General features: G+C 36.5%; 1 protein-coding gene and 1 long non-coding RNA gene across 2 annotated transcripts in view; one reads left to right on the forward strand and one right to left on the reverse strand.

Moving 5' to 3' along the window:
• Positions 1 to 16,251, reverse strand: part of PIGK (phosphatidylinositol glycan anchor biosynthesis class K) — a 133,060-nt gene extending 116,809 nt beyond the window's left edge. The window contains exons 1-3 of the mRNA XM_024734585.1: positions 16,143 to 16,251; positions 12,675 to 12,728; positions 4,889 to 4,980 (exon numbers count right to left, since the gene is read on the reverse strand). Coding sequence (XP_024590353.1) covers positions 4,889 to 4,980; positions 12,675 to 12,728; positions 16,143 to 16,235 — 239 coding nt within the window. The 5' untranslated portion in view covers positions 16,236 to 16,251. The remainder of the gene's footprint in view (positions 1 to 4,888; positions 4,981 to 12,674; positions 12,729 to 16,142) is intronic.
• Positions 16,252 to 16,371: 120 nt separating this feature from the next.
• Positions 16,372 to 24,866, forward strand: LOC112392781 (uncharacterized). The gene is made up of 3 exons (XR_003001748.1): positions 16,372 to 16,432; positions 16,806 to 16,907; positions 24,206 to 24,866. It is a non-coding gene; the product is annotated as an uncharacterized LOC112392781 (long non-coding RNA).
• Positions 24,867 to 27,865: the final 2,999 nt, after the last annotated feature.

Raw genomic sequence — 27,865 nt, forward strand, 5'->3', positions numbered from 1 at the left:
AGATCTAAAGCGACTATAAATAAGCAATATTCATATATATTTCCTTTCTAATCTAGACCAATTAGGTTCCACTTAACTAGGGATCTTTAGCATACTATTCATTCATTCATTCATTCAACTCTGCACAATATATTACAGAATGTACTGGGAGGAATATAAATATAGTATCAGATCCTACCTTGAAGAAATAAGATCAATACATACAAAAAAGTGCCATGGGGCTTCCCTGGTGGCGCAGTGGTTGAGAGTCTGCCTGCCGATGCAGGGGACACGGGTTCGTGCCCCGGTCTGGGAAGATCCCACATGCCGCGGAGCGGCTAGGCCCGTGAGCCATGGCCGCTGAGCCTGCGCGTCCGGAGCCTGTGCTCCGCAACGGGAGAGGTCACAACAGTGAGAGGCCCGCGTACCGCAGACAAAAACAAAAAAAAAACAAAAAAGTGCCATGATAGAAGTACAAATAAAATATTTATGCAAGAAGGACTGAGAACGCGTTAGGGAATGTATGAAGTGAATTTGGGCATAGGAAAACTAGAAAGTAGGGTGGAAGGAAAAAACTGTAGACGGAAGGACCAGTGTAAGGCAATGACAGAGGCCAAAACAGAGACTTATAAGAAGGTATTGGCTAGAGCATAAGGAATTGAAATTAAATGATCAGAATATTAGATATGGACAGACTGCAAAAGCCTTGAATTCCAGCATAAGGGATTTGAACTTTATTTTGCATACCTTAAGAGTTTATGAGTAAAGGGAGATGAATAAAGGTTTAAATTAAGAATATTAATCTCACATAATGATTAAAATACAGAGTAAGGGGAAAAATAGTGTCAGAAAAGCTACTGGACCATCAATGAGTCGCTTTGCTGTACAGCAGAAATTAACACAACATTGTAAATCAACTCTACTTCAATAAAAAAAATTTTTAAAAAAAAGAAAAGCTACTGGATTTAACTATAGAAATAGTTTATCAGATAGGGATAGTTACAAAAACTCATATCCACCCAACTCGTAGCAGAGCTAAATCATATTTTAAGAAAAATTATATACACATTTAACTCCATAAACTTAATTCTTATGCATTGAGCCAAAAAAAATAAAAGGAAAGACAGACTTCATCCACCCTATTACTCAATGCATTTATTCCCCAAAGTAAACATAAGATGAGATGGGAGCTACAATTCTACATTCCCTCAGTCTCAATTCCCATGTGCCTCTCACAGCATGAGCATCACAATTCTAGTGTTAAAGATATGGCTATTTTTCATAAAACATGTCCCTTAATCCTAAGTGAACCACTTCATCAAATGTTCCACCAAAGAAAAAGAAAATAGTAATTTGCTCTAGCACTGCTCTAAAACTGCTATGTCAGACTTGATGAAAGATAATACTATATTGTGCTTTATGTGCTATTTAAGAAACTTCACAAGAAAAATTTTAGCTAAATTTTTGCTTCACATACTGACTTTAGAACCTAAGCCCTGCTTAATGCCTTTTCGCTTCCTCATCTTAAGCATTTAAAGCGTACTGGAGGTAGCAAAACAGGGATTTAGTCCAAAACAAGTATTTGAGGACATAAAATTTCCTAAAAATAGTGAAATGTTTCAGGAAGCTAAAACCAGGCAAAGAAAAACAAAATCTCTGAGGGTGGGTAAGGTTACAGAAAGCATGGGCACAAAGTGCAAGACACCTGAACTCCATGGAACCTACGTATGAAAAGGATAATAGATAAGGAGGAGGGTAATTATGAACCACTTATGAGCACGTCTTTTTATTTTCCCCCATAACCATTAAGATCCCCTCTCTGAATCAATATTTTGATACAGTATTATAAAATTCTGGCAACTTATGTATTAAAAAGTCTTTTATAACATTAACATTTGCTAAAAACTAGACTAACACACTTTAGAAGACAGAAATGTTTTTGAAGTACAGACTTGTGTTTGTTTTGCCTAACTGGTTAAAGTATTTCCAAGTCACAAGTTTATTTATCCAATACCTACTGAGCACTACTATGTGCCAAGTACTGTGCTAGATGCTAGAAGTACAAAGTGAAATAAAATATAATTCTTGTTCCCTTCAAGGAGTTTATAATCTAATGAGGGAGACATACTATAATTAGTATAACCATGTTATAATCAAAGTACAGACAAAGGATACCATAAAAGCAAACAGCGAGGTCAAGAATACTTTTTTGAAGTACTAAAGTGAATTTGGAAAGTCAGGTAAAAGTTACAGCTGTGCTTCCTAACTTGACTGTGCACCAGAACCACATATAGAGTTGATGTCTAGGACTCACTTCAGATTTAGTGAATTAGAATCTCCAGGGGTGAAGCCGAGAAATCAGTATTTTTAACATGTACCTTGAGTGATTCAGAATCACGGCCAGGTTTTGCTGGCAGTGAGCTAGAAATATAGACCACCATTCCAGGCAAAGAGAATAGCTCAGTATGGTTGGAGTAGGTGAAATACAGACAGAAAATCAAAATGAAATCAGAACAAGAGTACTGACACAATTAATGTGACATTTCAAACAGGATCTAAGGAATTGATGTGAACTTCCACAATAAAAGGCAATCATCTGTGTCATGTGTTTTGGTAAATGATTTCTGACATGAACTGGTTTCTTATTGAAGTATATGGAAAAACTAAATGCAAATACTTTGCATTGCAAGACAAAGTAAAATGCTCCTTTTAAAAAGCAAATAAGGTAAAACAAAACAAAACAGAGTTCTACTCATAATTTTTATTCAATGCAGTAACCACTCATTTTTCTCAAGATACACAGCCTGAGAAGCTGTGATATACGTCAGAAGCTAGGATAATACTGTTTTAACTTGAAAATGTTCCATAATGTATAAAATAAATTCAAACTGTATTTTGAAATTCAAGCTTTAAAACTGAAAACCACTCAATGATTTTAAGTTTCCCAACTGTTATTTCATAATAGTTTATTACTTTCTGATTAAAATTTACTTACAATTATATTTTTATACTTAATTCCAGGTAGGGGTAAAGTGAGATAAGTCACCAAGAAGAGGAGTATTCACGATAATAGACTAAAAGCCAAATAGAATCTATTCTATTGATCGCTTTTTATTAAGTAGTAAATGTTTTAAATCATCAACTGTTTCAATCCCCAATTCATTCTCCAACAAAGACTTCATAACCAGCGATGTAGACAGGATAGCATTTGAAACAGGAATAAGCTTTTAAAGAATATTCTTCAGAAACCTAAGGACAAACTTACTAATTATTATATATAAAATATATCCTACAGTTATATTCTATTTCTAAAAAGTCCTTCTAAATCTTACTTAAATCATTTAAACTTATCCTCATGACTTATAGACAGGACAAAGACTCATTTACCAAAGTGAAACCTACTGCCAAACCATGCATAGTAATTCCCTGAAGGAGCACATTGGGTATAGAAGCAATAGCAGTTAAAAATCAACAGACTAACCACATACACCTATTCGAGAACTAATTAACAAATAACAGTAATCAGCTAATTACAAGAATAGTTCTTAAATTTGATATAACAAATCATCCTTTCTCAGACTTACTTTAATGTACTTTTTAAAAATGGTATTACCAAGATGCCTTAACTTCCAGATGAAATACAGGAATTAAATTACAGCTCCAAGGCTATAGTTGTCAGCTTCTTAGGCTAAAATGATCTATTGACATAGACTGTAAGATAACTTTGTTTCCTGAGTCATGCCCTGCTTCCTTTCTTCTCCTGCAGCACTTTATACATATCTCTAGTCACTTTACTGTAAGTACCTAAATCCTGCAAAGAAGGTAGTACCACTACCATGTAATAGCTAAGGAAATAGGCTTAGTATCACGAAATGATTAACCAAAATCACCACTAAACCCAGATTTCAAACCCAGATCTGTTTAACTGCAAAGCTCTTTCCACACTACCTCACAGGTAGAGAGGAACACAGGACTAAGTAAATCAAACCTAAGTAACTGAACTGACTGCAATTTCTTCTATAACTGCTTTGGAAGTAGCAAAAAACATCTATCATATCTGACAAATCAAATGTAGAGGACAGGTATTTAGGGGTGGAGGTGTGGGAGTTCTGCTTAGTACTTGAGCTCCCTCATATAATTAGGGAATATACCACTTTATGAGTCTTCACAGAAGGTAGAGCCCCCCCTCCTTATAGAGAAGCTAACAATGCCACATAGTCATTCTTCTTGTCACCCCTGCAGCATGGACATGGGCACTTAATCTATATTCTGCCAACATGACATTCCCACCAAGGACTCTAAATTAAGAGCTAGAGACAGTAAGAAGCTGGGACAGCAAAGGTCAGATTTTGGCAGCAGGCCACAGAAGCAACATTAAGTTTCCAAAGGCAACGGTAGCAGTAATGTGGTAGCTGAGTCTAGCCATCAGCAATTCAAGGTGCATTCCTATCACTGGACTGGTTTTATGCCATGATTTTTAGATATGTCTTTTCTGTTACGTAGTCTCTCTTGTTCCTGACTCTTTAAGGCCTCAGCCTTCCCAGCAATTTGGTAAACTAATCAATATGCTTTCATTAAATACCTTTTCTACTTGAATCGGTCAGAATTGCCTTCTGTTGCCTAAAATTAAACCCAGACTGAAGCACTGAATAATTAAATAAATGACACTGAACAATTATACTTTATCAAATCTTTTTACCTTAGTGTTGATTGTTGTTTTATATAATTTGCCATTATGCTCTTAAGTAAGAACTATTTTATACATGATAGTTATGCTCTAACAACAACAAAATAATTTCAAATTAGGTTTCTTTATGTTTTTCAAAAGCAACACAAAAAAACAAATATAATATCATCTAAAGGTGATTTTCACTGAGGATCAGAGTTAAGCTTTATTAAGAATACTTACCTGTCAGGAATACCTAGCCTCTTGACACTTCTATAAACAGAAAGAGTATTTGCAACATGTCGATAATTAAACCAGAATCGGGATGTACATACCTAAAGTAATAAAAAAAAATATATTATTTTTAGGAATCAAAATAAGCTACAGAGTTACAGAATTACTTCTCTTTAAGTAGGATGTAGAGATGCTTAAAAAAGAGTATGTCATAATCAGGACTAGAAACAGCAAAGCACATAAAGAATGGTCAATAAAACCAATCTCTCTAGAAAAAGGTCTTTCATCACTAGTCAAAAAAAGATTCAGCTTAAGAGAAAACAAATACTTGGGGAATTTAATCAAATACTGAACCAACTTAGTTACTCTCAATTTATGATTCTATAATGTTCCTATTTCTAAAATATTAAATTCTTTAGAACCAAAGACAATGCCCATAATCTCTTCACAGAATAGAAAAGAATATTAACTACATTGGGTTATATAATATTCCTTTCACTCTGGATTGCTTCCTAATTTTAGTTGTGAAAAACATAAGAGAGAGACTAAAACAAAGCATAGAAAACAGGTTTATATGCACATAAGGGAATGCATTATAAAGAAGCTGTTGAACGGAACAGAAAACTAGAAACGATTTCAACAAGTTTTACACTTAAAGACAAACTGATCCTTAAAAAAGGTAACAAAGATACTAGGAAAATCTAATGCCATGCCTCAAAAGTCAGCCCTCTCGAACGCTCATTCCAAAGGAGAAACCAGAGACTGGGATCAGTTGGTAATATATCTATCCACTAAGTATCCTCCTACCTCCTACCACACTGTTCTGCTGATAGTAAGTGTAATGACAGTTTTGAGAATACCACAAATGTTCTTGCCCCTGTAAATAGGACGGAACCACAAGATTTTTTTATTAAACTGAATTTTCAACCTGGAATCCAAAAAGGAGAAGACTAAAATTCTTGACTACATAAAAAAATATGTACCATAAAATCCTAACAGAAATGGAAAACTTGAAATAATTATAACCCAATAAGAAAAAGATGAACAGCCCAATTTTGAAAAATGGGCAAAGGATGAGAGCAAGCATTTCATAACAAAAGTATTAAAAATAGACAATAAAAGTCTTAAAGATGCTCAACTTCTGTCATAAGAAAACAGGTTTGTGATGTTTCTGTTGGGCTGAAGGCTTCCCTAAGCAGATTTCCAGCCACTGTGAGGATGGTAAATGGCTTTCAGCTCATGCTGAGTGGCTGCCTAGAGTCCTGTGCTGAGGATGATTGAGAAGCGGGTCCAGGGACTGCAATGAACTCTGAGCATTGGCTTTCACTGGTGAGCAAAGGGAACTTCTGACTGGAGTCAAGATGGCAGAGTAGGAGGACGCAGAGTTCGTGTCTCCTCACATCTAGGGCACCTACCAGGCGCTAGTGGAGGACCTCAGACACCTAAGGGGACAGGAGGAATCCCTGCATTATTGGGCCAGAGGTCAGGCCTGATCTCCTGTGGTGGGAGTGCCAAGTCCAAACCACTGGACTACGAGAGAACCTCAGACCCCAGGGAATATTAATCGGTGTGAGCTCTCCCGGAGGTCCTCATCTTGGCACCAAGACCCAGCTCCACCCAACTGCCTGCAAACTCCAGTGCTGGATGCCTCACACCAAATGACCAGCAACAAAGGAACACAGCAGCACTCATCAAAAAAAAAAAAAAAAAAGAGATGACAAAAATATATGTTACAGATGAAGAAGCAAGGTAACCTACAAGACCAAATAAATGAAGAGGAAATAGGCAACCTATGTGAAAAAAATTCAGGGTAATGATAGTAAAGATGATCCAAAATCTCAGAAACAGAATGACGGCACGGATTAAGAAAATACAAGAAATGTTTAACAAGGACCTAGAAGAACTAAAGAACAAACAGTAATGAACAACACAATCACTGAAATGGAAAATACACTAGAAGGGATCAATAGCAGAATAATTGAAGCAGAACAAATAAGTAAGCTGGAAGATAGAATAGTGGCAATACCTGCCAAGGAGCAGAATAAAGAAAAAAGAATGAAAAGAAATGAGGACAGTCTCAGAGACTTCTGGGACAACATTAAATGCATCAAGGGTCGAAATATAGGGGTCCAAGAAGAAGAGAAAGAGAAAGCTCTGAGAAAATATTTGAAGAGATTATAGTTGAAAACTTCCCTAACATGGGAAAGGAAATAGCTACCCAAGTTCAGGAAGCACAGTGAGTCCCAGACAGTAAAAACCCAAGGAGAAACACATCGAGACACATATTAAACTAACAAAAAATTAAATTCAAAGAAAAAATATTAAAAGCAGGCAGGGAAAAGCAACAAATAACATACAAGGGAATCCCCATAAAGTTATCAGCTGATTTTTCTGCAGAAATTCTGCAGACCAGCAGGGAGTGGCAGGACATATTTAAAGTGATGAAAGGGAAAAACCTACCATCAAGATTACTCTACCCAGCAAGGATCTCATTCAGATTCGATGGAGAAAAAAAAGCTATACAGACAAGCAAAAGCTAAGAGAATTCAGCACCACCAAACCAGCTTTACAACAAATGCTAAACGAACTTCTTTAGGCAGGAAACACGAGAGAAGAAAAAGACCCACAAACAAACCCAAAACAAGAAAATGGTAATAGTAACATACATATCGATAACTGCCTTGAATGTAAATGGATTAAATGCTCCAACCAAAAGACATGGATACAAAATGGATACAAAAACAAGACCCATATATATGTCTCTACAAGAGACCCACCTCACACCTGGGGACACACAGACTGAAAGTGAGGGGATGGAAAAAGATATTCCATGCAAATGGAAATCAAAAGAAAGCTGGAGTGGCAATACTCATATCAGATAAAACAGACTTTAAAATAAAGACTGTTACAAGAGATAAGGAAGGACAATACATAATGATCAAGGGATCAATCCAAGAAGATATAATTATAAATATTTATGCACCCAACATAGGAGCAACTCAATACATAAGGCAGATGCTAACAGCCATAAAAGGGGAAATCAATACTAACACAATAATAGTGGGGGACTTTAACACCCCACTTACACCAGTGGACAGATCATCCAGACAGAAAATAAATAAGGAAACAGAAGCTTTAAATGACGCAACAGGCCAGACAGACTTAATTGATATTTATATGACATTCCACCGAAAAGCAGCAGAATACAATTTCTTCTCAAATGCACACAGAACATTCTCCAGGATAGACTGCATCTTGGGTAACAAATGAAGCCTCAGTAAATTTAAGAAAACTGAAATAGTATCAAGCATCTTTTCTGACCACAACGCTGAGATTAGAAATTAACTGCAGGAAAAAAACTGTTAAAAACACAAACACATGGAGGCTGAACAATACGCTACTAAATAACCAAGAGATGACTGAGGAATCAAAGAGGAAATCAGAAAATACATAGAAACAAATAACTGCGAAAACACGAGGACCCAAAACCTACGGGATGCAGCAAAAGCAGTTCTAAGAGGGAAATTTATAGCAATTCAATCTCACTACAAGAAACAAGAAAAATCTCAAATAAACAATCTAACCTTATACCTAAAGCAAGTTGGGAAGAAGAACAAAGTAAATCCCAAAGGTAGTAGAAGGAAAGAAATCACAGAGATCAGACAAGAACTAAATAAAATAGAAGTGAAGAAAACAATAGCAAAGATAAATAAAACTAAAAGTTGGTTCTTTGACAAGATAAACAAAATTGATAAACCTTTAGCCAGACTCATCAAGAAAAAAAGGAAGATTCAAATCAATAAAATTGGAAATGGAAAAGAAGAAATTACAACTGACACTGCAAAAATACAAAGGATCGTGAGAGATTACTACAAGCAACTATATGCCAATAAAATGGACAAGCTGGAAGAAATGACAAATCCTTAGAAAAGCACAATTGCCAGAGACTGAACCAGAAAGAAATAGAAAATATAAATAGACCAATCACAAGTAATGAAATTGAAAATGTAATTAAAAATCTTCCAACAAACAAAAGTCCAGAACCAGATGACTTCACAGGTGAATTCTATCAAACATTTAAAGAGCTGACATCTATCCTTCTCAAACTCTTCCAAAAAATTGCAGAGGGAGGAACACTGCCAAACAAGTTCTATGAGGCCACCATCACCCTGATACCAAAACCAGACAAAGACATCACAAAGAAAGAAAATTACACACCAATATCACTGATGAACATAGATGCAAAAACCTCAACAAAATACTAGCAAACAGAATCCAACAACATATTAAAAGGATCATACACCATGATCAACTGGGATTTATCCCAGGGATGCAAGGATTCTTCAATATAGGTAAATCAACCAATGTGATACACCATATTAACAAATTAAAGAATAAAACCAAATGATCATCTCAATAGATGCAGAAAAATCTTTTGAAAAAATTCAACATCCATTTATGATAAAAACTCTCCAGAAAGTGGGCACAGAGGGAACCTACCTCAACATAATAAAGGCCATATATGACAAACCCACAGCAAACATCATTCTCAATGGTGAAAAACTGAAAGCATCTGCTCTAAGATCAGGAAAAAGACAAGGATGTCCACTCTCACCACCATTATTCAACATAGTTTTGGAAGTCCTAGGCATGGCAGTCAGAGAAGAAAAAGAAATAAAAGGAATATAAATTGGAAAAGAAGAAGGAAAACTGTCACTGTTTGCAGATGACATGATACTATACATAGAAAATCACAAAGATGCCACCAGAAAACCACTAGAGCTAATCAGTGAATTTGGTAAAGTTGCAGGATGCAAAATTAATGCACAGAGATATCTTGCATTCCTATACACTAACAGTGAAAGATCAGAAAGAGAAATTATGGAAACTATCCCATTTACCATCACAACAAAAAGAATAAAATACCTAGGCATAAACCTACCTAAGGAGGCAAAAGCCCTGTACTCAGAAAAATATAAAACACTGATGAAAGAAACCAAAGATGACAAAAACAGATGAAGAGATATACCATGTTCTTGGATTGGAATAATCAATATTGTGAAAACGACTATACTACCCAAAGCAATCTACAGATTCAGTGCAATCCCTATCAAATTACCAATGGAAGGAGTAATCTCGAAAATTTACAAACAACTCATGCAGCTCAATATCAAAAAAACAAACAACCCAATATAAAAATGGGCAGAAGACCTAAATAGACATTTCTCCAAAGAAGACATACAGGTGGGCAAGAAGCACGTGAAAAGCTGCTCAACATCACTAATTATTAGAGAAATGCAAATCAAAACTACAATGAGGTATCACCTCACACCAGTCAGAATGGCCATCATCAAAACATCTACAAACAATAAATGCTGGAGAGGGTGTGGAGAACGGGAACCCTCTTGCACTGTTGGTGGGAATGTAAATTGATACAGCCACTATGGAGAACAGTATGGTGGTTCCTTAAAAAACTAAAAATAGAACTACCATATGACCCAGCAATCCCATTACTGGGCATATACCCTGAGAAAACCATAATTCAAAAAGAGTCATGTACCACAATGTTCATTGCAGCAGTATTTACAATAGCCAGGACATGGAAGAAACCTAAGTGTCCATAGACAGATGAATGGAAAAAGAAGATGTGGCACATATATACAATGGAATCTTAGCCAGAAATAGAAACGAAATTGAGTGAGGTGGATGGACCTAGAGTCTGTCACACAGAGTGAAGTAAGTCAGAAAGAGAAAAACAAATATCATGTATTAACGCATATATGTGGAATCTAGAAAAATGGTACAGATGAACCTATTTGCAGGGCAGGAATAGAGACGCAGATGTAGAGAACGGATGTGTGGACACGGGGGGAAAGGGAGGGTGGGATGAATAGGGAGATTAGGATTGACATATGTACACTATCATGTGTAAAATAGCTAGCTAGTGGGGACCTGCTGTATAGCACAGGGAGCTTAGCCTGGTGCTCTGTGATGACTTAGATGGGTCGGATGGGTGTTGTGGGGAGGGAGGTCCAAGAGGGAGGGCATATGTGTATACATATAGCTGATTCACTTAGTTGTACAGCAGAAACTAACACAACATTGTAAAGTAGTTATACAACAATTTAAAAAAAACATAAATTGATAAGTATCCAAAAGTCTGACAATTCGTACTATTGGCAAGGGTATGACAATACCCTTGCCAATAGTATGAGGGCAAATACTATAGATATGAGGACAAAACACTCGTATCCTATTTATGGGAATGTGAACTAATATAAAGCTTCTAAGAGGGTAATTTGCAACATATATCAAGTTTGAAAATGTACTTATTTTTTTATTTAGCTCATATAAGCATGTAAAAATATGTGTTCAAGCACTTTCACTATAATATTGCCTACATTAGCAAAAATCAAAACCAAAAAGCTAGAAACAAAATCACTACCCATCAGTATTATTTTTTTTAACCATGAGTATGGATTATCTTTGTAACATTTTTTATTAAACAGAGACAAAAATGTTTTATTCAAAGCAGATCCTGAAACTAAAATAGCATCCGATTTTCCTTCTATCTCCCTCTGGTGGCAAGTTTTCTCAATCATATTACAAGAGCGAAGGGGCATTTCATTTACCTCTGATCATCTAGTCAAGATTAAAATTAATTCAAACTGGGAGGAAAAACATATTTTTTTCTTTAATTTGAACTACGTAACATTTAAAGAAATGTATGTTTTATACTTTCAACTTGGCCCTGGTCAAATCTCATAATTTTCCACTTAAGAAAGTACAATTTATTGAAGTCTCACTCTACTAAGTCTGAGTTAATGTGTAAAATATTGCACAAAACATGAAAACTGCTGTTGTCAAATACTCAGAAGTAATTCTTTTTCACCTTCTATTTCTCAGCTGAGACCTAGGTTGCTGAGATTAGAGAGGGGCTCAGTTAAAGGTTTCCCAGATCAAGGAAGACTTCAATGTGTGTGTAGCATAAGCTAATAGGCTCCTATTCTAAAAGATGAGCCCTTTGGCAATTAGCTGTTGCACATAGGCAGTTATTCCCTCTTTTAAGAATTCCTATAGAGAGACTAATTGGAAGTGCCCTTAGTTTCCTACAGAGCAAGTTATCTTCTCAAATTGGTGGATCATGGCCTGCCTCCTCATAGTTTTCCCCAATTTAAGTGGTCACTGAAAACCTATCTCCTTATCATGAGCAGCTTTTGTTCAATTCCTTCATAAAATCTCTTACGAGGCAGTAGCATATAAAAGGTTTTTGTTCCTGAAGAACAAGAAAATGAGTCATGAACCCACGTTGCTATTCTATTTAATCACAGTAACATAAAATTAATTTGTCTTCTAAACTTTTCTGTATAATTTGAATTTTCTACAATGATCATTTATTTTTGTAAACATAAATGTTTACAAAAAACAAATTAAAAAAAGACAAAAAAACAAATAAAAGCAAAATAGCCAAAGTAGAGAGTATCTATAAACAAATATTACAGATAAGAAATACAATTACTAGTTTCCATCATTAAAATAACTCTACACTTTATAAAATGCTCCCTTTCACAATAGGATCCCTAATTTATTTTTCCATGTATTTACACATCACCACTTGACAGACACACTGAAGACAAAGGATATTATTAGTTGATGTGATCAATTTAAATATAGCCAAATGAAAATAATTTCTGTTATAAGATATAAATTATTTTCAAGAATTTGATTCACACAAAATTTCTCAGATACACATCTAATGTAAACAACAAGGTATACCTTTATAGAATACACTTACCAAAACCGCCCAGTTGTTCGTATGGCCACTTCTAAAGAACTGTTCCGCTTGATCCTATTAGTCAAATAATAGCAAAAAGCTTAAAAGAAAGTCACATTTCCCAGAATAAAGACTGATAAAGGACAGTTACGATTCACGGAGTTTTCACAGTTGTAATAACAGTAAGCCATCATTATGCAAGTTTATAAATATTCTAGTATCTGACCTTATGAAAGACAAAATAGTTTTATTTGGGGGGAGCAGGAGGCTACTGCAAGAGGAGATTTTTGTTTTTAAACACTTTATCTCAAATGCAGTCAGCTCTTCCTCATGCTTCTCATTTTCTATTCAATCTTCAAATTGTGAATGACATTTTATTTCTTGATTCACATATATTAATACCCTTCCTGCCGAAATTTCATTCAATATTCGCTCCTACTCTGTGCTGAGTGCTTCCTATTATTTTATTTTAACTCACCAATATATGTGATTAAACACATTCTCTAGCATACTTCCATGTACCATTTTGCTAATCTGTTAAAGTCTGAATTATATTTACCATCATGGGACATTAAAAACCTCAGCATCCAATACCATCCAGACACCTAATGAATATGACTTTTATTATATATTAAAATAATAGTGAATATAAACCATAATGATTTCAGATCTGCCCCTAAACAGTATGAATTACTAGAACAGTCAGACTGCCTGGATTCAAATCTGGACCCTACTACTTACTAGCTGTATAAACTTAGGAAAGCTGCTTAATTTCTTTGTACTTCCACTTCCCCACCTATAAAATGATAACATTACCTGACTCACAGAATGTAGGAATGGTGACTAGAACATAGTAATTGTATAACAAATATTAGCTGTTTTAATTTTCAGCTGGCAAGAAAATTTCAGAAAGAATGAAATAAAAAATTCACTCAGTGTGTGTGTGTCATATATGTGTGTGCGCATCATATATGTGTGTGTGTGTGCGCGCCACATATATAAATATATATATATATTTCTTTTTAAACTTTCTCAACAGCTGCATAGATGCTAAAGAAAGCAATGTGCTATAGTGGTTTAGGAATCTGAAGATCTGACTGTGAGAATGGAGTTAAGTCATTTAGCTCTGTAGACTTGATTTTCCTCATGTAGAAATGGGAGTTGACCCGATAACCTCTAATGTCCCTTCCAGCTCCAAAATCCTCACATCATTAAGACTTCAGTGAAAAAATCGAGATGGCAAAACTCTTTTGTGATTGTTTAGACAATATAGACACTGCAAAGTTATTCATTCATTCTACACATAGTGGAGCACCTATTATGTGCCAGGTACCATGTAATGTACAGGGATGCAAAAAAGTCACTAAAAAGCATGCTGCTTTCTCTCAAGAATCCCAGAGTTCAATAAAGAAGACAAGCATGCAAACACATTACACTACTATGTAACGTTCATTCATTCATCACATTCATTGGGTACCATGTGCCAGTCCCTGTTCAGTGCTCAGAATACAATGATGGGCAAAAATAGTGCTAGTACTTGCCTCCAAAGAGGTTACTATCCAATTTGATAGACATACATTAAGCAGATAAGGACAAACTACAAATTCTATAAAGGTAAGATATACAGTATCATAAAAGAGTATAATAGGGGAACCTAACCTGATCAGGGAATGGGAGGAGGAAGGGTAGGCAGCGATGTCAGGGAAGGTTTCTCTAGAGAAGTGACATTTGGTTAGGATCCAAAAGATAATGAGAAGAGGGAAGATAATTCCAGACAGAGGGAACATGAGCCCAAATGGCAGAAGGAAGCTTAAAAATTTCTAGAAACTGAAAGATTAGCACAACTAGAAGTTTGAAAAAGAGAGAGCGGGAGAGAGAACTTGAGGTGTAGGCAGGAGCCAAAGAATGCAAGGCCTTGTTTATGGGTCATAATCAAGATTTAGTTCTTTATCGTTAAAGCAGCATTAAGGTATATACGGGTGACATGATCGGATTTGCATATTTAAAAGTTACTTGGGCTGCAGCTTGGAGAACAGACTGGAAAGAAAAAAGAATGACTTGAGCCAGACCAATTAGGCAGCTATTGTCCTCTAAGTGAAAGATGATGTAATATAGAGTACAAAGAATACATGGGTTATAAGAGACGAGTGCTATACTAGCTAAGTGCACAAATTACAACAGTAAAGGCAAAAGTAAAGGATAGGGAAAGATTCTACAGAGGTTAGCTTTTACTGCATTTAGTAAATAAGCAAACAGAAGAAACTGGAGGAATGAAATATGGTAATGTAAAAAAGCACAACTGTGTAACTACAAAAAAGAGTAATGGTATCCAAAATGAAGTATACAAAATAACCTACTAAATAAGGAAAATAGAACTTCTATTTAAGTTTACATTATCTAAACAATATGCTTTATAAATACTGAATATATAAATTAGCAATAATTCATGAATAGAAAGAGGGAGTGCATACTCTCTTTTTAACTGGTAGGGATGTGTATTCAAAAAGTTTTGAGCCGCTGGTCTAAGCTCAAGGTCTGAGATGGTGGGGAGACTGGGGTCCTATATGAAGAATGGAAAAGTCTCTGCTTAGAGACCCGATCATGATGTTTAGACTCTATTCTGTATGTAATGAAAAAAATACTGAAAAGATTCAATCAGAAGAATAACCTGATCAGGTTTACATTTGATGAAGACTAAAGTAAGGGAGTTTGGAAGCCTAGAGGAAAAAAGATAAAGTTATTGCAATAATCTAAGCAAGAAATGACCAGGGCCTGCATTAAGCCAGTCGAACTGGACAGGTGAAAGCAATTTTAAAAGTTCAGAACATAGAATTTAGTGATGATTAAAATGTGAAATAAAGAGAGGAGTTAATTTTTAAAAACCCTAGGTTTCTAGCTTAGAAGCAACCCCACAGGAGGTGGGGTAGGCAGAATATAAAACTTTGGACACAAATTTTCAACTGTCTGCTGACTATCTGGGCCCCTAAGCCAGCTGGATACTCTGAAAAATGATGCTAGAGATGTAGGCTGCAGAACTGGACGAAGGTATTGTCAGACTACAGGGGATAGTAAAAGCTTTGTAACGCGCCAGAACGTAGTGTGAGCCAAAAATAAAACACCGTATCCATCTGACTCCTATTAAAGGAGAGCGTTATACTTTGGTAGCAGGGAAAAGTAGGTGCGGCATTCATGCGCTGACCTTTCACCAGCTAGGGACTGCACGCTAGTCGGAGCAAAGGATCAGGCCCTCCCCCGCCCCCAGGACTTGATTCTTTTCATTAACCGTTTTAAAAGGCTTAAACAGACGGACACTGTCCTATCCCGTCCCCTGCGACACCCTCCCCACAGCCCAGTCAGCCTAGGAAGAGGCTGGTGGGTGACTCCAGAAGGCTTCCCTCGGCGGCTGTGTATCGGACATCTGCTGGGCGCTGACAGTCAGGCCACAGCTGTCCCCCCAGGGCCCTGTCGCTCAGAGGGCCTGACTCCTACCTCGATCTGACTAGCGGCCAAGCTGCCGAAGGGCAAGAGCAATAACCCTACCAGGGTAGAGAAACCCTGGCCGAGAAAACAGGTGTCGGCCATGTTTGCCGGCTTCAGACTCGCGCACCTGGAGGGGCGGAGCGAGTGCCGTAAAGCAGCGCGGGGCAGGGTTTTGCGTACTTTTGTTTTGGTTTTTTTTTTTCTTTGCGACGCCTGCCCCGCCTCCTGGCCCCTCGCCCGCCTTTAGAAGCCCGCGCTTCCGTAGACCTTGAGTTTCCCGGGTAACTGGGGCACAGTAGGTGAAGGACTTGAGTACTTTATCTTTGACTACGTTTTTGATTTTTGTTGTTGTTGTTGTTGTTGTTGTACGTGGGCCTCTCACTGTTGTGGCCTCTCCCGTTGCGGAGCACAGGCTCCGGACGCGCAGGCTCAGCGGCCATGGCTCACGGGCCTAGCCGCTCCGCTACCTGTGGGATCTTCCCGGACCGGGGCACGAACCCGTGTCCCGTGCATCGGCAGGCAGACTCTCAACCATTGCGCCACCAGGGAAGCCCTACATTTTTGATTTTTATATCGTAAAATGGATGTAGCATTTTAAAACTTTTTTGAAAGGTGAGAGAGAAAAACGTGTGAGCCCATAAACTTTAAGAAATTATTTCCTTTTTCGCGTAGGGCTGCCAGTACTTTGACTATATGAAGCATGATGTGGTGGGAAGAGTAAGCTTTGGCGCACAAAAAGATGAGTAATTGGATCAATTACAAATGAAAAGATGGGTGAGTGCTTCAGCTAACAGGCTTGGGGTCTATTACCTATTAGAAGTATGAACCTGGAGAAATTAGTGAAATTTTTGTTTCTTCTGTAATTATAGAGCTAAGACATCTCAGAGTCTGAGGATTTAATAAGATCATGTGTATTCATTCCATTATGTTCGTTATATGCATTTAAATTCTGCTTTGCATCTAGCATGACATTAACATGTGTTTATGCTGCTTCCTAATCTTCATAAATTTAACATTTAATGGTAACATGGAATTCTTATGCCTCAGCCAAAGTAATTGCCCTTTTTTGGGGCAATACAAAGTCTCAACGGTTTACTATTAAAATAATATTGTAAAGAGTATGTTTGGGTATTGGCTTTTTACACTTGCGAATTACTTTCTTTGGATAATTTTCCTGGAGTAGGAATGTTGAGTCAAAGGATACACAAGTTTTAGTGGCTATGAATGATGTTTCTCTCCAAAGTGTACAAATCTACAGTGCCATCAAAATACACAACCTAAGACCAAATTATACCATTTTTTTCTAAATTCCTTGGGATAAAATGTTACCTCAAGGTTGTTCTACTTCTTTAATTACTATCAAGATAGTAATTGTTTTATAAAATATCTGTACATCCTCTGATGTAAATTATATGTTCATAGCTTTGTTTTACATATGAGTTTGAACGATATCTTTATAAAGAAGTGACATTGACCCTAGCCATATTTTATGCTATTGCTTTCCCAGTCTCTTGTCTCTCTTTCCATTTTGTTTCTCTTGCTTTTGCACTTTGTGATATCTTTAATGTTAGGTAGTCAAATTTCAGGCTTTCCCTTGTGAAAATAAGAAAGTTAGCACACTACCACCATGTCTTGTACCTGAATGCCTCAAGTTCATTTAGGTCTCAGACCAAAATTTTATTTTCTTTTAATTTTATATTTAACTCTTCAACTATCTGGAATATATTTTGGTATATTCTATAAGATGTTTTAATATGTTGGGTACTGCTGCATAACAAACCATCCAAAACTTTGTGGTGTGTCCACACCCAGAGACACAAGGATGTAGAAACAGGGAGACATGATTCTGTAGGAGCCATTGCTATAATGATCTACCACTACTTTTATCAAAATTGGTATTTAATTATCCAGTATAATTTTCTACATAATGCTTACCTTTCTTATTGACTCATGATATCTCTTGGATTAAATTCTTATAAGAAATAGAATATTTCTAGACTCTGTTCTCTTCAATTAAAATAGGTGTCTAATTTGGGGCCAGAACCATGGGTTTTTTTTTTTTAATATTTATTTATTTATTTATATTTTTGGCTGGGTCAGGTCTTAGGTATAGCACATGGGATCTTTCATTGAGGGGTGTGGGCTTCTCTCTAGTTGTGGTGAGCAAGCCTCTCTCTAGTTGTGGTGCACAGACTCCAGAGCACGTGGGCTCTGTAGTTGCAGCACACAGGCTCTCTAGTTGTGGCATGGGCTCAATAGCTGCAGCTCACAGGCTCAGTTGCCCCACAGCATGTGGGATCGCAGTTCCCCGACCAAGATTGAACCCGCATCCCCCGCATTGGAAGGCAGACTCTCAACACCAGGGAAGTCCCCCCATGTTATTTTAATTATTGTTGCTTTTAATATGTTTTGATATTTGGCCATTAGGGCTAACCGTTTCAGTACACTTCATTTTTCATGAAATTCTTTGATGATTTTGCCTGGTAATTTTCCAACTGAATTTTATAATCCTTCTTTCAATTTATTAAAAAAAATACTATTTGGGTTTTTTCAATGGGATTATGAAAAATCTGTTAATAAATTTGAGAGAAGCTGACATCTTTATATTTAGTCTCTCATTCAGGAATACGGTAATTTCATTTATTTGTGGTTGCTTTTTTAAATTTCTCAGTAAAACTCTAAGTCAGAGGTCACTAAATTAAGCTACTTCGTAAGCATTTTTAACATTTGTTGTTACTCTTAATGGATGTCCTTTTCATTATGTAGGAAATATATATATAAATGATTATAAATAATATATAATATTATGTATTCTGTTCAGTTATTGTTGGGATGCAGGTCATATTTTGTGTCCAACTGCTTTTTCATTATTTTAATAAGAATTATTTAAGTATCTTAATATTCAAAATTATTTAAAACTTTTGTTTGACAAATTGTTTTGGCTTTCCTAGTTTTACAGTAATGTTATCTGCAAATTATCTTTTTGTATCTTCCTTTCCAGTATTATTTCTTGTATTGTATCTTGGATCAATGTTTCATTTTCATGGCTTATGTTACGTCTTAATATTAATTAATATATTAATTGCAGAAGATTTTCTTGTTTCATTTTAATTTTAAAAGAATGGCTTTAGCACTTTTCCATTAAGTCTGTCATTAGCTCTTGGATTTGAGTAAATACTCATTGTTATGTGAAAGAAGTAGACTTCTATTCCTCTTTTTTCATTGAACCACTGATTTTCAAGTATGGGGTGGCTAGCTTCAGACCTTAATGTAGGACACATGAGCAGTTTTAAACACTACTCAAAGTGGGAAATAATAATTTTTTAATCTGTTAATATGTGAAATAGCATAGTTTAAAATTTGGTTAGAATTGTTAATGATACTCAGATACAGAGAACAGATCGGTGGTGCCAGAGGCAGAGGGCAGAGGGTGGGCAAGAGGAGTGAAGGCATTCAAAATGTATAAACTTCCACTTAAACAAATAAATCCTGGGAATGGTGACTGTGATTAACAATACAGTATTGTATATTTGAAAGTTGTTAAGAGAATAGATCTTGAAAGTTGTTAAGAGAATAGATCTTAAAAGTTCTCATCGGGCTTCCCTGGTGGCGCAGTGGTTAAGAATCCGCCTGCCAGTACAGGGGACACGGTTCAAGCCCTGGTCCGGGAAGATTCCACATGCCGCAGAGCAAATAAGCCCGTACACCACAACTGCTGAGCCTGCGGTCTAGAGCCCGTGAGCCACAACTACTGAGCCCACGTGCCTAGACCCCTTGCTCCACAACTAGAGAAGCCACCGCAATGAGAAGCCCGCACACTGCAAGGAAGAGTAGCCCCCCACTTGCCGCAACTGGAGAAAACCCACACGCAGCAACGAAAACCCAACACAGCCAAAAAATAATTAATTAATTTTTTTTTTAAGTTTTCATCACAAGAAAAAAATTGTTACTATATGATGATGGATGTTAACCAGACTTATTGTGGCAGTCATTTTGCAGTATATGCATATATCAAATCATTATGTTGTACACCTAAAACTGATACAATATTTATGTCATTCTATCTCAATCTTTTTTTAAAAAGTTGTTAACCAGAGTCTGCATTTAGACTACAGTTCAATTCAGTTATTCATTAAATGAATAATTGACTTAGCAACTAAAAGAGAAAAGCATTTGATTATCAGATCAAAATTACACACATCTATACATGTGTATTCATGGCTTCTCTAATAAAGTTTTTATGCCTGAGTCTCACAGTAAGTAAACCATGAAGTCTATCCATGCTAGGTTTTTAAATAGCCTTTTTTAAAAATTGACGTATAGTTGATTAACAGTATTATATTAGTTTCAGGTGCACAGCATAGTGAATCAGCATTTTTACAGATTATACTCCATTAAAAGTTATTACAAAACAATGGCTATAATTCCCTGTACTATACAATATATCTTTGTTGCTTATGTATTTTGTACGTAGAGGTTCATATCTCTTAATCCCTTACTCCTGATTTGCCCCTCCTCCCTTTCCTCTCCCCTCTGGTAACCACTAACTTGTTTTCTATATCTGTGAGCCTGTTTCTCATTTTGCTATATGCATTTGTTTGTATTGGGTTGGCCAAAAAGTTCATTTGGGGTTTTCCTTAAGATGTTATGGAAGACCCGAATGAACTTTTTTGGCCAACCCAAATATCATTTTTTAGATTCCACATATAAGTAGTATATAAGTAGTATACAGTATTTGTCTTTCTCTATCTGATGTACTCACTAAGCATAATATTCTCTAGGTCCATTCACATTGCTACAAATGTCAGAGTTTCATTCATTTTACGGCTGAGTAGTATTCCATTGTGTGTGTTTGTGTGTGTGTGTGTGTGTGTGTGTGTGTATACATACACATATATATCATATCTTCTTTATCCATTTGTCTGTTTCTGGGCACTTGGGTTGCTTCCATATCTCGGCTATTGTGATAGTGATGCTATGAACATTAGGGTGTGCGTGTCTTTTTGAATTAGCATTTTTGTCTATCCGTGCTGTTTTCACTATTGTTCTTCAATCAAACAATAAATCAGATTGACTCTATTGATTCTCATGTTGGATCAGTGTTTATTCTGGCTCTCTCCTCTTACCTATACCCTATCATATCTTCTTTTTCGTTCTCTTTTTCTCTCTTCTCTTTTGTGCACCAAGAACACCATTGTGTTATTCATTCCCTCGGTGGATATTTATAACACCAGTTATGTACCAAGCATTGTGCTAGTCACAGGCAACAGAAGAGAGCAAAAACTGAGCAAGTCTCTGCCCTCATGGAGCTTACAGTCCAGGGGAGAAAGACATTAATAGTAGAAGCATTTAAGTAAATGTAAAAGTCTAACAGGAGAGTTCCTAGTAGGGGACCCAAACCTTATAAGAAAAAACCAGGTTAGGTTTCCCTGAGGAAATTGACTGAACTGAAATTAATGAGTTATTGAAGCAAAGATGGAGGGGAGGGAAAAGCTTTCAAAGCAGAGGAAATAGCTCTTGCAAAGAACCTATGGAAGCTTGCCTTATCAGAGGAGCTTTTTAATCACTCATAACATTGTGCTTGCAGTTCAAGAACAAAAGAGAGAGTGCTGTAAGATGAAACTGCATTGCTAAGCAGGTGCCCGCTCCCTTCAAATCCTTGAGGGTCAGGTTCATGGAAAGCTTCAGGATGGTAAAGATCATGCTGGCTCCAAAGACGAGAATGGCTGCAGGTAGAGCATTGGGGAAGCTGCTGTTACAGTTCAGGCAACGGTAGCTTGGACCAGAGTGGTAAGAGTAAAGATGATGAAAAATGGAGAGAACCAGTAAGAATTTTAAGATTATAACCAGCAGAACATGATGATAGATTAGGAAGTAGGAGAGAGGACAATTTTAAAGATGACTTTTGGATATTTGACTCTTACAACTAAATGCATAGTAGTGTCTTTTTTTTAAACATAAGACTCACAGGAAGTGGACCAGGTTTAGGACTCATATACAAGTGAGGTCTGACTTAAACATTTGCCCAGAGCAATTTGGAAGACAGACTTGCATTAACTTATTATAAGAAGTACTTCTGTGACTACTAAATAAATTTTGTTAGAAAATGAGGTGAGTGGAAAGGATAAGTTTAATCAGGATCAGAACATGGCCCCTGAGAGAGATTTTGCAATGTGGTTTATACTATACAGTTTAATTGCTACAGGCACATCTGTTTGCTACAACAATCAGCACCACAAGTATTTGCTGAAAACATTTCACATCCAACAGTCAAAATATTTCTTTGGGCAAGATAATACTCAATAAAATTAGATACAGACATTAGATACACAATAAAATACATGTGGAAAAAATCAATTAAAATGAAGCAAAACCATTTCTTTCCAGTATATTTATATCATTTTCTAGTACTTTTTTTTAAAAATTTGCACCATCTTAAATTCCATTTCAGTTTGGCCTCAAATACTTTTCTTCCCTCCTTCCAGTGAACCATTTAATAATAGTTTGTTTTTGGTTTTTTTTTTAGATTCCATATATATGTGTTAGGGTACAGTATTTGTTTTTCTCTTTCTGACTTACTTCACTCTGTATGGCAGACTCTAGGTCCATCCACCTCACTACAAATAACTCAATTTCGTTTCATTTTATGGCTGAGTAATATTCAATTGTATTTATGTGCCACATCTTTTTTATCCATTCATTTGTCAATGGACACTTAGGTTACTTCCATGTCCTGGCTATTGTAAATAGAGCTGCAATGAACATTATGGTACATGACTCTTTTTGAATTTTATAGCTGTTTCACTTTGTTATACAGCAGAAGCTAACACAACCTTGTAAAGCAATTATACTCCAATAAGATGTTAAAAAAAAAAAAGAACACATGCTGTTATGGGGATGGATGGTGGTGATGGCTGCACAACAATGTGAAAGTATTTAACACCACTGAACTGGACACTTAAAAATGGTAGATTTTATGTTTAACACAATTTTAAAAAGGAAGAAAAGAACATATGGTAGACCTAGGTTTTATATTTCTTGTGAACCCAATGAGGAACTAGAATATAGCCTAGAATATAGTCCTATACATATAATATATCCTTAGAAAATACTTAGTAGTAATTTGATATTTATTAGCATCACGATTTAAATTAGTTGATATAGTACAGGAACAAATTTTATTCTGTATGTGACTTGCTTTTCATATGATGGTATACAGTTACTTTTGTTTACTTCTCACCAACCTTCTTGTACCTTGCAATTTGGAGTTTTAGTCCTCAGCATTAAAATGTTTTTGGTATTTCTTCCTGTTCCAAAAATCAGAAAAATAAAAGGTATTTGTTTGAAAACTTAGAAATAAAAAAATAATAGTTTGTTAGGCTGTAATCAGTTTCCAACTCATGACCTTCTCATTAACTTCAGAACTAACGCAGAATAACATTGCTTCAGTGCAAGAGTAGAGCAAATGCCCTTCAAAGTCTCATTTTTGGAAATCCTATGTTGTCATGAAAATTCCATTATGATCTGGACAGAAAGTTATGTTGAATACTTTAGTGATGTAAAACTTGGTATCTTATGAATAGTGTAATGCTCCCTTGTCAATCAAGAAGCCACTGGTTCTGTTGGTGCATAGACAATTGATAGAGTTTAGTTCTCCATGAGCTAAGAATTTCCTACAAGTGCAACTGATTTTATTCAGTTGATTTTTATCCAGTTGTTTATTGCTTTTATTCATTAAGCATCTTTTGAGACTCTATGGAGTCCCAAGGACATTTAATAAATACTTTAATTATACCATGTTTAGTAAAGTGTGGGACATTCTGAAAGCCTTTCTTAGGAAGATATTGGAGTGGTGTGGAGGGGAGGGAGGAGTTGTGTGTTTTATAGAAAGTTGCTAGAAAGGTACTGTTGTAGGCAAAATAATGGCTCCCTAGAGCCTGTGAATGTGTTTACCTAAAGTGACAAAAGGGACTTGCAAATATGATTAAGAATCTTGAAAAAAAAGAGAGAGAGAGAATCTTGAGTTGGGGAGATTATATTGAATTATCTTGGTTGGCCCTTTATAATCACAGGGGTCCTTATAAGAAGAAGGCAAGAGGATCAGAGAAGAAAAGGAGATGTGATGACAGAGACATTAGTCAGAGTGATGAAGGGCCACCAGCCGAGGAACGTGAGTAGTTTCACAAGCTGGCAAAGGCAAGAAAATGGATTCTCCCCCAGTACCTGCAAAAGAAACTCAGCTCTACCAACTCATTTTGGACTTCTGACCTCCAGAACTAGAAGATGATAAACTTGATTGTTTTAAGCCACTGAGTTCATGGTAATTTGTTACAGCAGCAATAGGAAACTACTGTAGGTATTTAAACTGAGAACAGTGGTTATTGCCCTCTGGAGATCTGAGAATGAAGATTGGGGTCTTAGAGGGCTTTTACTCTCCATCCTTCACACTATTTTGTTTTATTATGGATTTGTATAGCATCTTTAATAAAAATAAATAATCATTAAAAGAGAAACTAGATAATATTAAGTGAAATAAATTGTATATGGAATAATCTCTCAACCATGTAAAAAATTAGATGAAAATAAGAAGGAAGCTTACTAAAATGTTAGCAGTTTTCAGTCCTGGGTATTGAGATTGGGGATGTTCAATATTCATGTACCTGTTCATTCACTCAACAGTGAATGAACTGTTGAACACTGAATATTTTTTTAAAATATTCTTTTTTAAAAATTTATTTGGCTGCATTGGGTCTTCATTGCTGCACGCGGGCTTTCTCTAGTTGCGGTGATCGGGGTCTACTCTTCATTACGGTGCACGGACTTCTCATTGCAGTGGCTTCTCTTGTGGAGCAGAGGCTCTAGGGGCGTGGGCCTCAGTAGTGGTGGCGTGCGGGCTCAGGAGTTGTGGCTCATGGGCTCTAGAGTGCAGGCTTAGTAGTTGTGGCTCAGGGGCTTAGTTGCTCTGTGGCACGTGGGATCTTCCCAGACCAGGGCTTGCACCCATGTCCCCTCCATTGGCAGGCGGATTTTTAACTACTGCGCCACCAGGGAAGTCCCTCAACAGTTATTCATCTATCTGTGCTGGAGAATGTGCTAGGAACTGAGATTGCAAATGAGAATAAAATAGAGATGACCCCTGCCCTCATGGAATTTAGATGTAGTAGGGAACAGGCAATTACACAAATTATTAATTATATTTTGAGAAGTTCAACAAAGGAGAAGTACAGGTGATGTCATCATGTCCTAGGGCAGGCTAACCTAGTCAGGGGATGCTTTCCTGAGGAACTTCAGCTTAAAACTAAAGGATAAATGGAAATTTGCCAGACAGAGGTGGAAAACAAAATTTTCTTAATTTTCTGTAAAGAGCACATATCACTTTTACTATTATAAAAAATGAGTCCTTCTAGTGTTTTTTTTAAAGGAATAACTAACACTCCTCCCTCTCTTTATATCTGGAAACACAGCTGCTCAGTGCTAGAAATGGTCTGCTCATATGGCTTGATTTAGCCAAATTTAGCTTAATGAACAGACATTTTCCTCTCTTTCTCTCATATACTTCAGTCAATTGAAATATTTAAGTTAATAAATTGAAGCCACTGGACAAAAGGAGTAAAATAAAATAATGGTTAAATAGCTTCTTTGTCCAGAGCTTACATTAGGAAACTATGAGATGTATTACCTTTTGATAGTCAATCTATCAAGAAGAGCTGTGAAATGCACTTAACATTGACCTTGAGGGAATTAAAACCCAGGTTCTTTGCCCATCACAGTGCTATTTTTATGAGATCAAAATTAAGGAACACAAGGAAAGGAACAAAGAGCAAAAATTATTTTGAAATCAACACAAAGGGTATCACTAAAGGAATTTTTCTTAAAGTAATTTCATAAATGAAATAACTGGATATTAAAAAAACCAAATTTCTCAACACTAAAATCTTCTAACTGTTACAATTCCCAGATGAGTAGTAATTTTCTGAACTATAATTTGTGATTACCTTCAGATGGGTAGAGGGGAAAATAACATCTCTATAATAAATATGCCCTCATTAATAACTACTGTGACATCAAAATTTCTAAATAAAATCTTACCAATTTTAAGTGATCCTTTTTATTTGTTTACTTGCTTGCTTCTCAGTACACTTAGATGTCTGTAACATTTTGAGCAATAATGTCCTTTAATTAGAATCAGCATAAATGTGCCTATGTTCAATAAAAAAGTGTCATAATGTAGAATTGGCTTATAATAACAATGACACAATAAGAAGTTAAATTTCAGTTGCAGCAGAGATTTATATCAGCTAAATTACAAATAGGAGAGACTAAAAGTAAAGATATCAATGTGATAATAAACTGGAAGATTTAGAATTCGGATATTCTTGCTTTAGATGAAATAAAGTATTTTGGATCTGTGGTGGATTGAATAGTGTCCTCTTGAACGCCTGGAACCTCAAAATGTGACCTTATTTGAAAAGAGGGTCATTGCAGATGTAATCAAAATAAGGATCAAGGGGCTTCCCTGGTGGCACAGTGGTTAAGAATCCTCCGGCCAATGCAGGGGACACAGGTTCGAGCCCTGGTCCAGGAAGATCCCACATGCCGTGGAGCAACTAAGCCCTTGCGCCTCAACTACTAAGCCTGCACTCTGGAACCCGCAAGCCACAACTCCTGAGCCCACGTGCCACAACTACTGAACCCGCGTGCCTAGAGCCCATGCTCCGCAACAAAAGAAACCACCGCAATGAGAAGCCCGCGCACCGCAACGAAGAGTAGCCCTTGCTCACCGCAACTAGAGAGTGCCAGCATGCAGCGATGAAGACCCTACACAGCCAAAAATAAATAAATAAATAAATAAAGTTTTAAAAATAAGGATCAAAATGAGAACATACTAGATTAGGGTGGACCCCTAAATCCAATTATTTATGTCTTTATAAGAAGAGGAAAGCACACAGAGAGACACACACAGAGAGAAGAAAGTCATGTAAGGTGGTTGAGGAAGGCAACTAAAAGCCAAGGAAAACCAAGGATTGCTAGGAGCCACCAAAGGCTAGCAAGAAGCAAGGAAGGATTTGTGCTTCCCCAGAGCCTTCAGAAAGAACATAGCCCTGCCAACACTTTGATTTCCAACTTATAGACTCCAGAACTGTGAGAGAAATTTTCTGTTGTTTTACACCACCTAGTTGGTGGTAATTTGTTATGGCAGCTCTAGGAAAAAAATATAGGCTCTAATGTAGCTATTTTCATAACCAACAAATATATTTTAGTATTATGCTGGCTGCATTCTTTATTTTGTCCTCTTCTTTAACCTCTCTTATTGTAGAAATAGAGACTAAGAACAGTTTGTTTTATGATGATTATAGCAACCAGTATTTATTCACTCAACAAACATTTGTGCACTGCATTAGTAAGGATAATTTTGCCCAAAAGCAACAGAAACTTCCACTAACAGTGATTTAAACCAAAGATATATAATTACTTGGCAAGATAAGCAGTGCACTGAAAGGTGGTTTCAAGGTTGGTTTGCAAACTCAATGATTTCTTCAAAGACCAAGAGTCCTGTTCTGCCATCTCAGCCTATTGACTCTGGGATCCTGATTTGTTTGTCACGGTAGCAGGATAGCTGCTGAAGCTCCAAATATCATATCCTTGCATATCAAGAAAGACAATCTTAATGGCCTCCTAGCAGACTTTGCCTTACATGCGATTATCCAAGGCTTGGTCACATGCCTATTTCC

Source organism: Neophocaena asiaeorientalis, unplaced genomic scaffold, assembly GCF_003031525.2.
Source record: "Neophocaena asiaeorientalis asiaeorientalis breed wild unplaced genomic scaffold, Neophocaena_asiaeorientalis_V1.1 scaffold15, whole genome shotgun sequence".
Taxonomy (NCBI): Eukaryota; Metazoa; Chordata; class Mammalia; order Artiodactyla; family Phocoenidae; genus Neophocaena; species Neophocaena asiaeorientalis.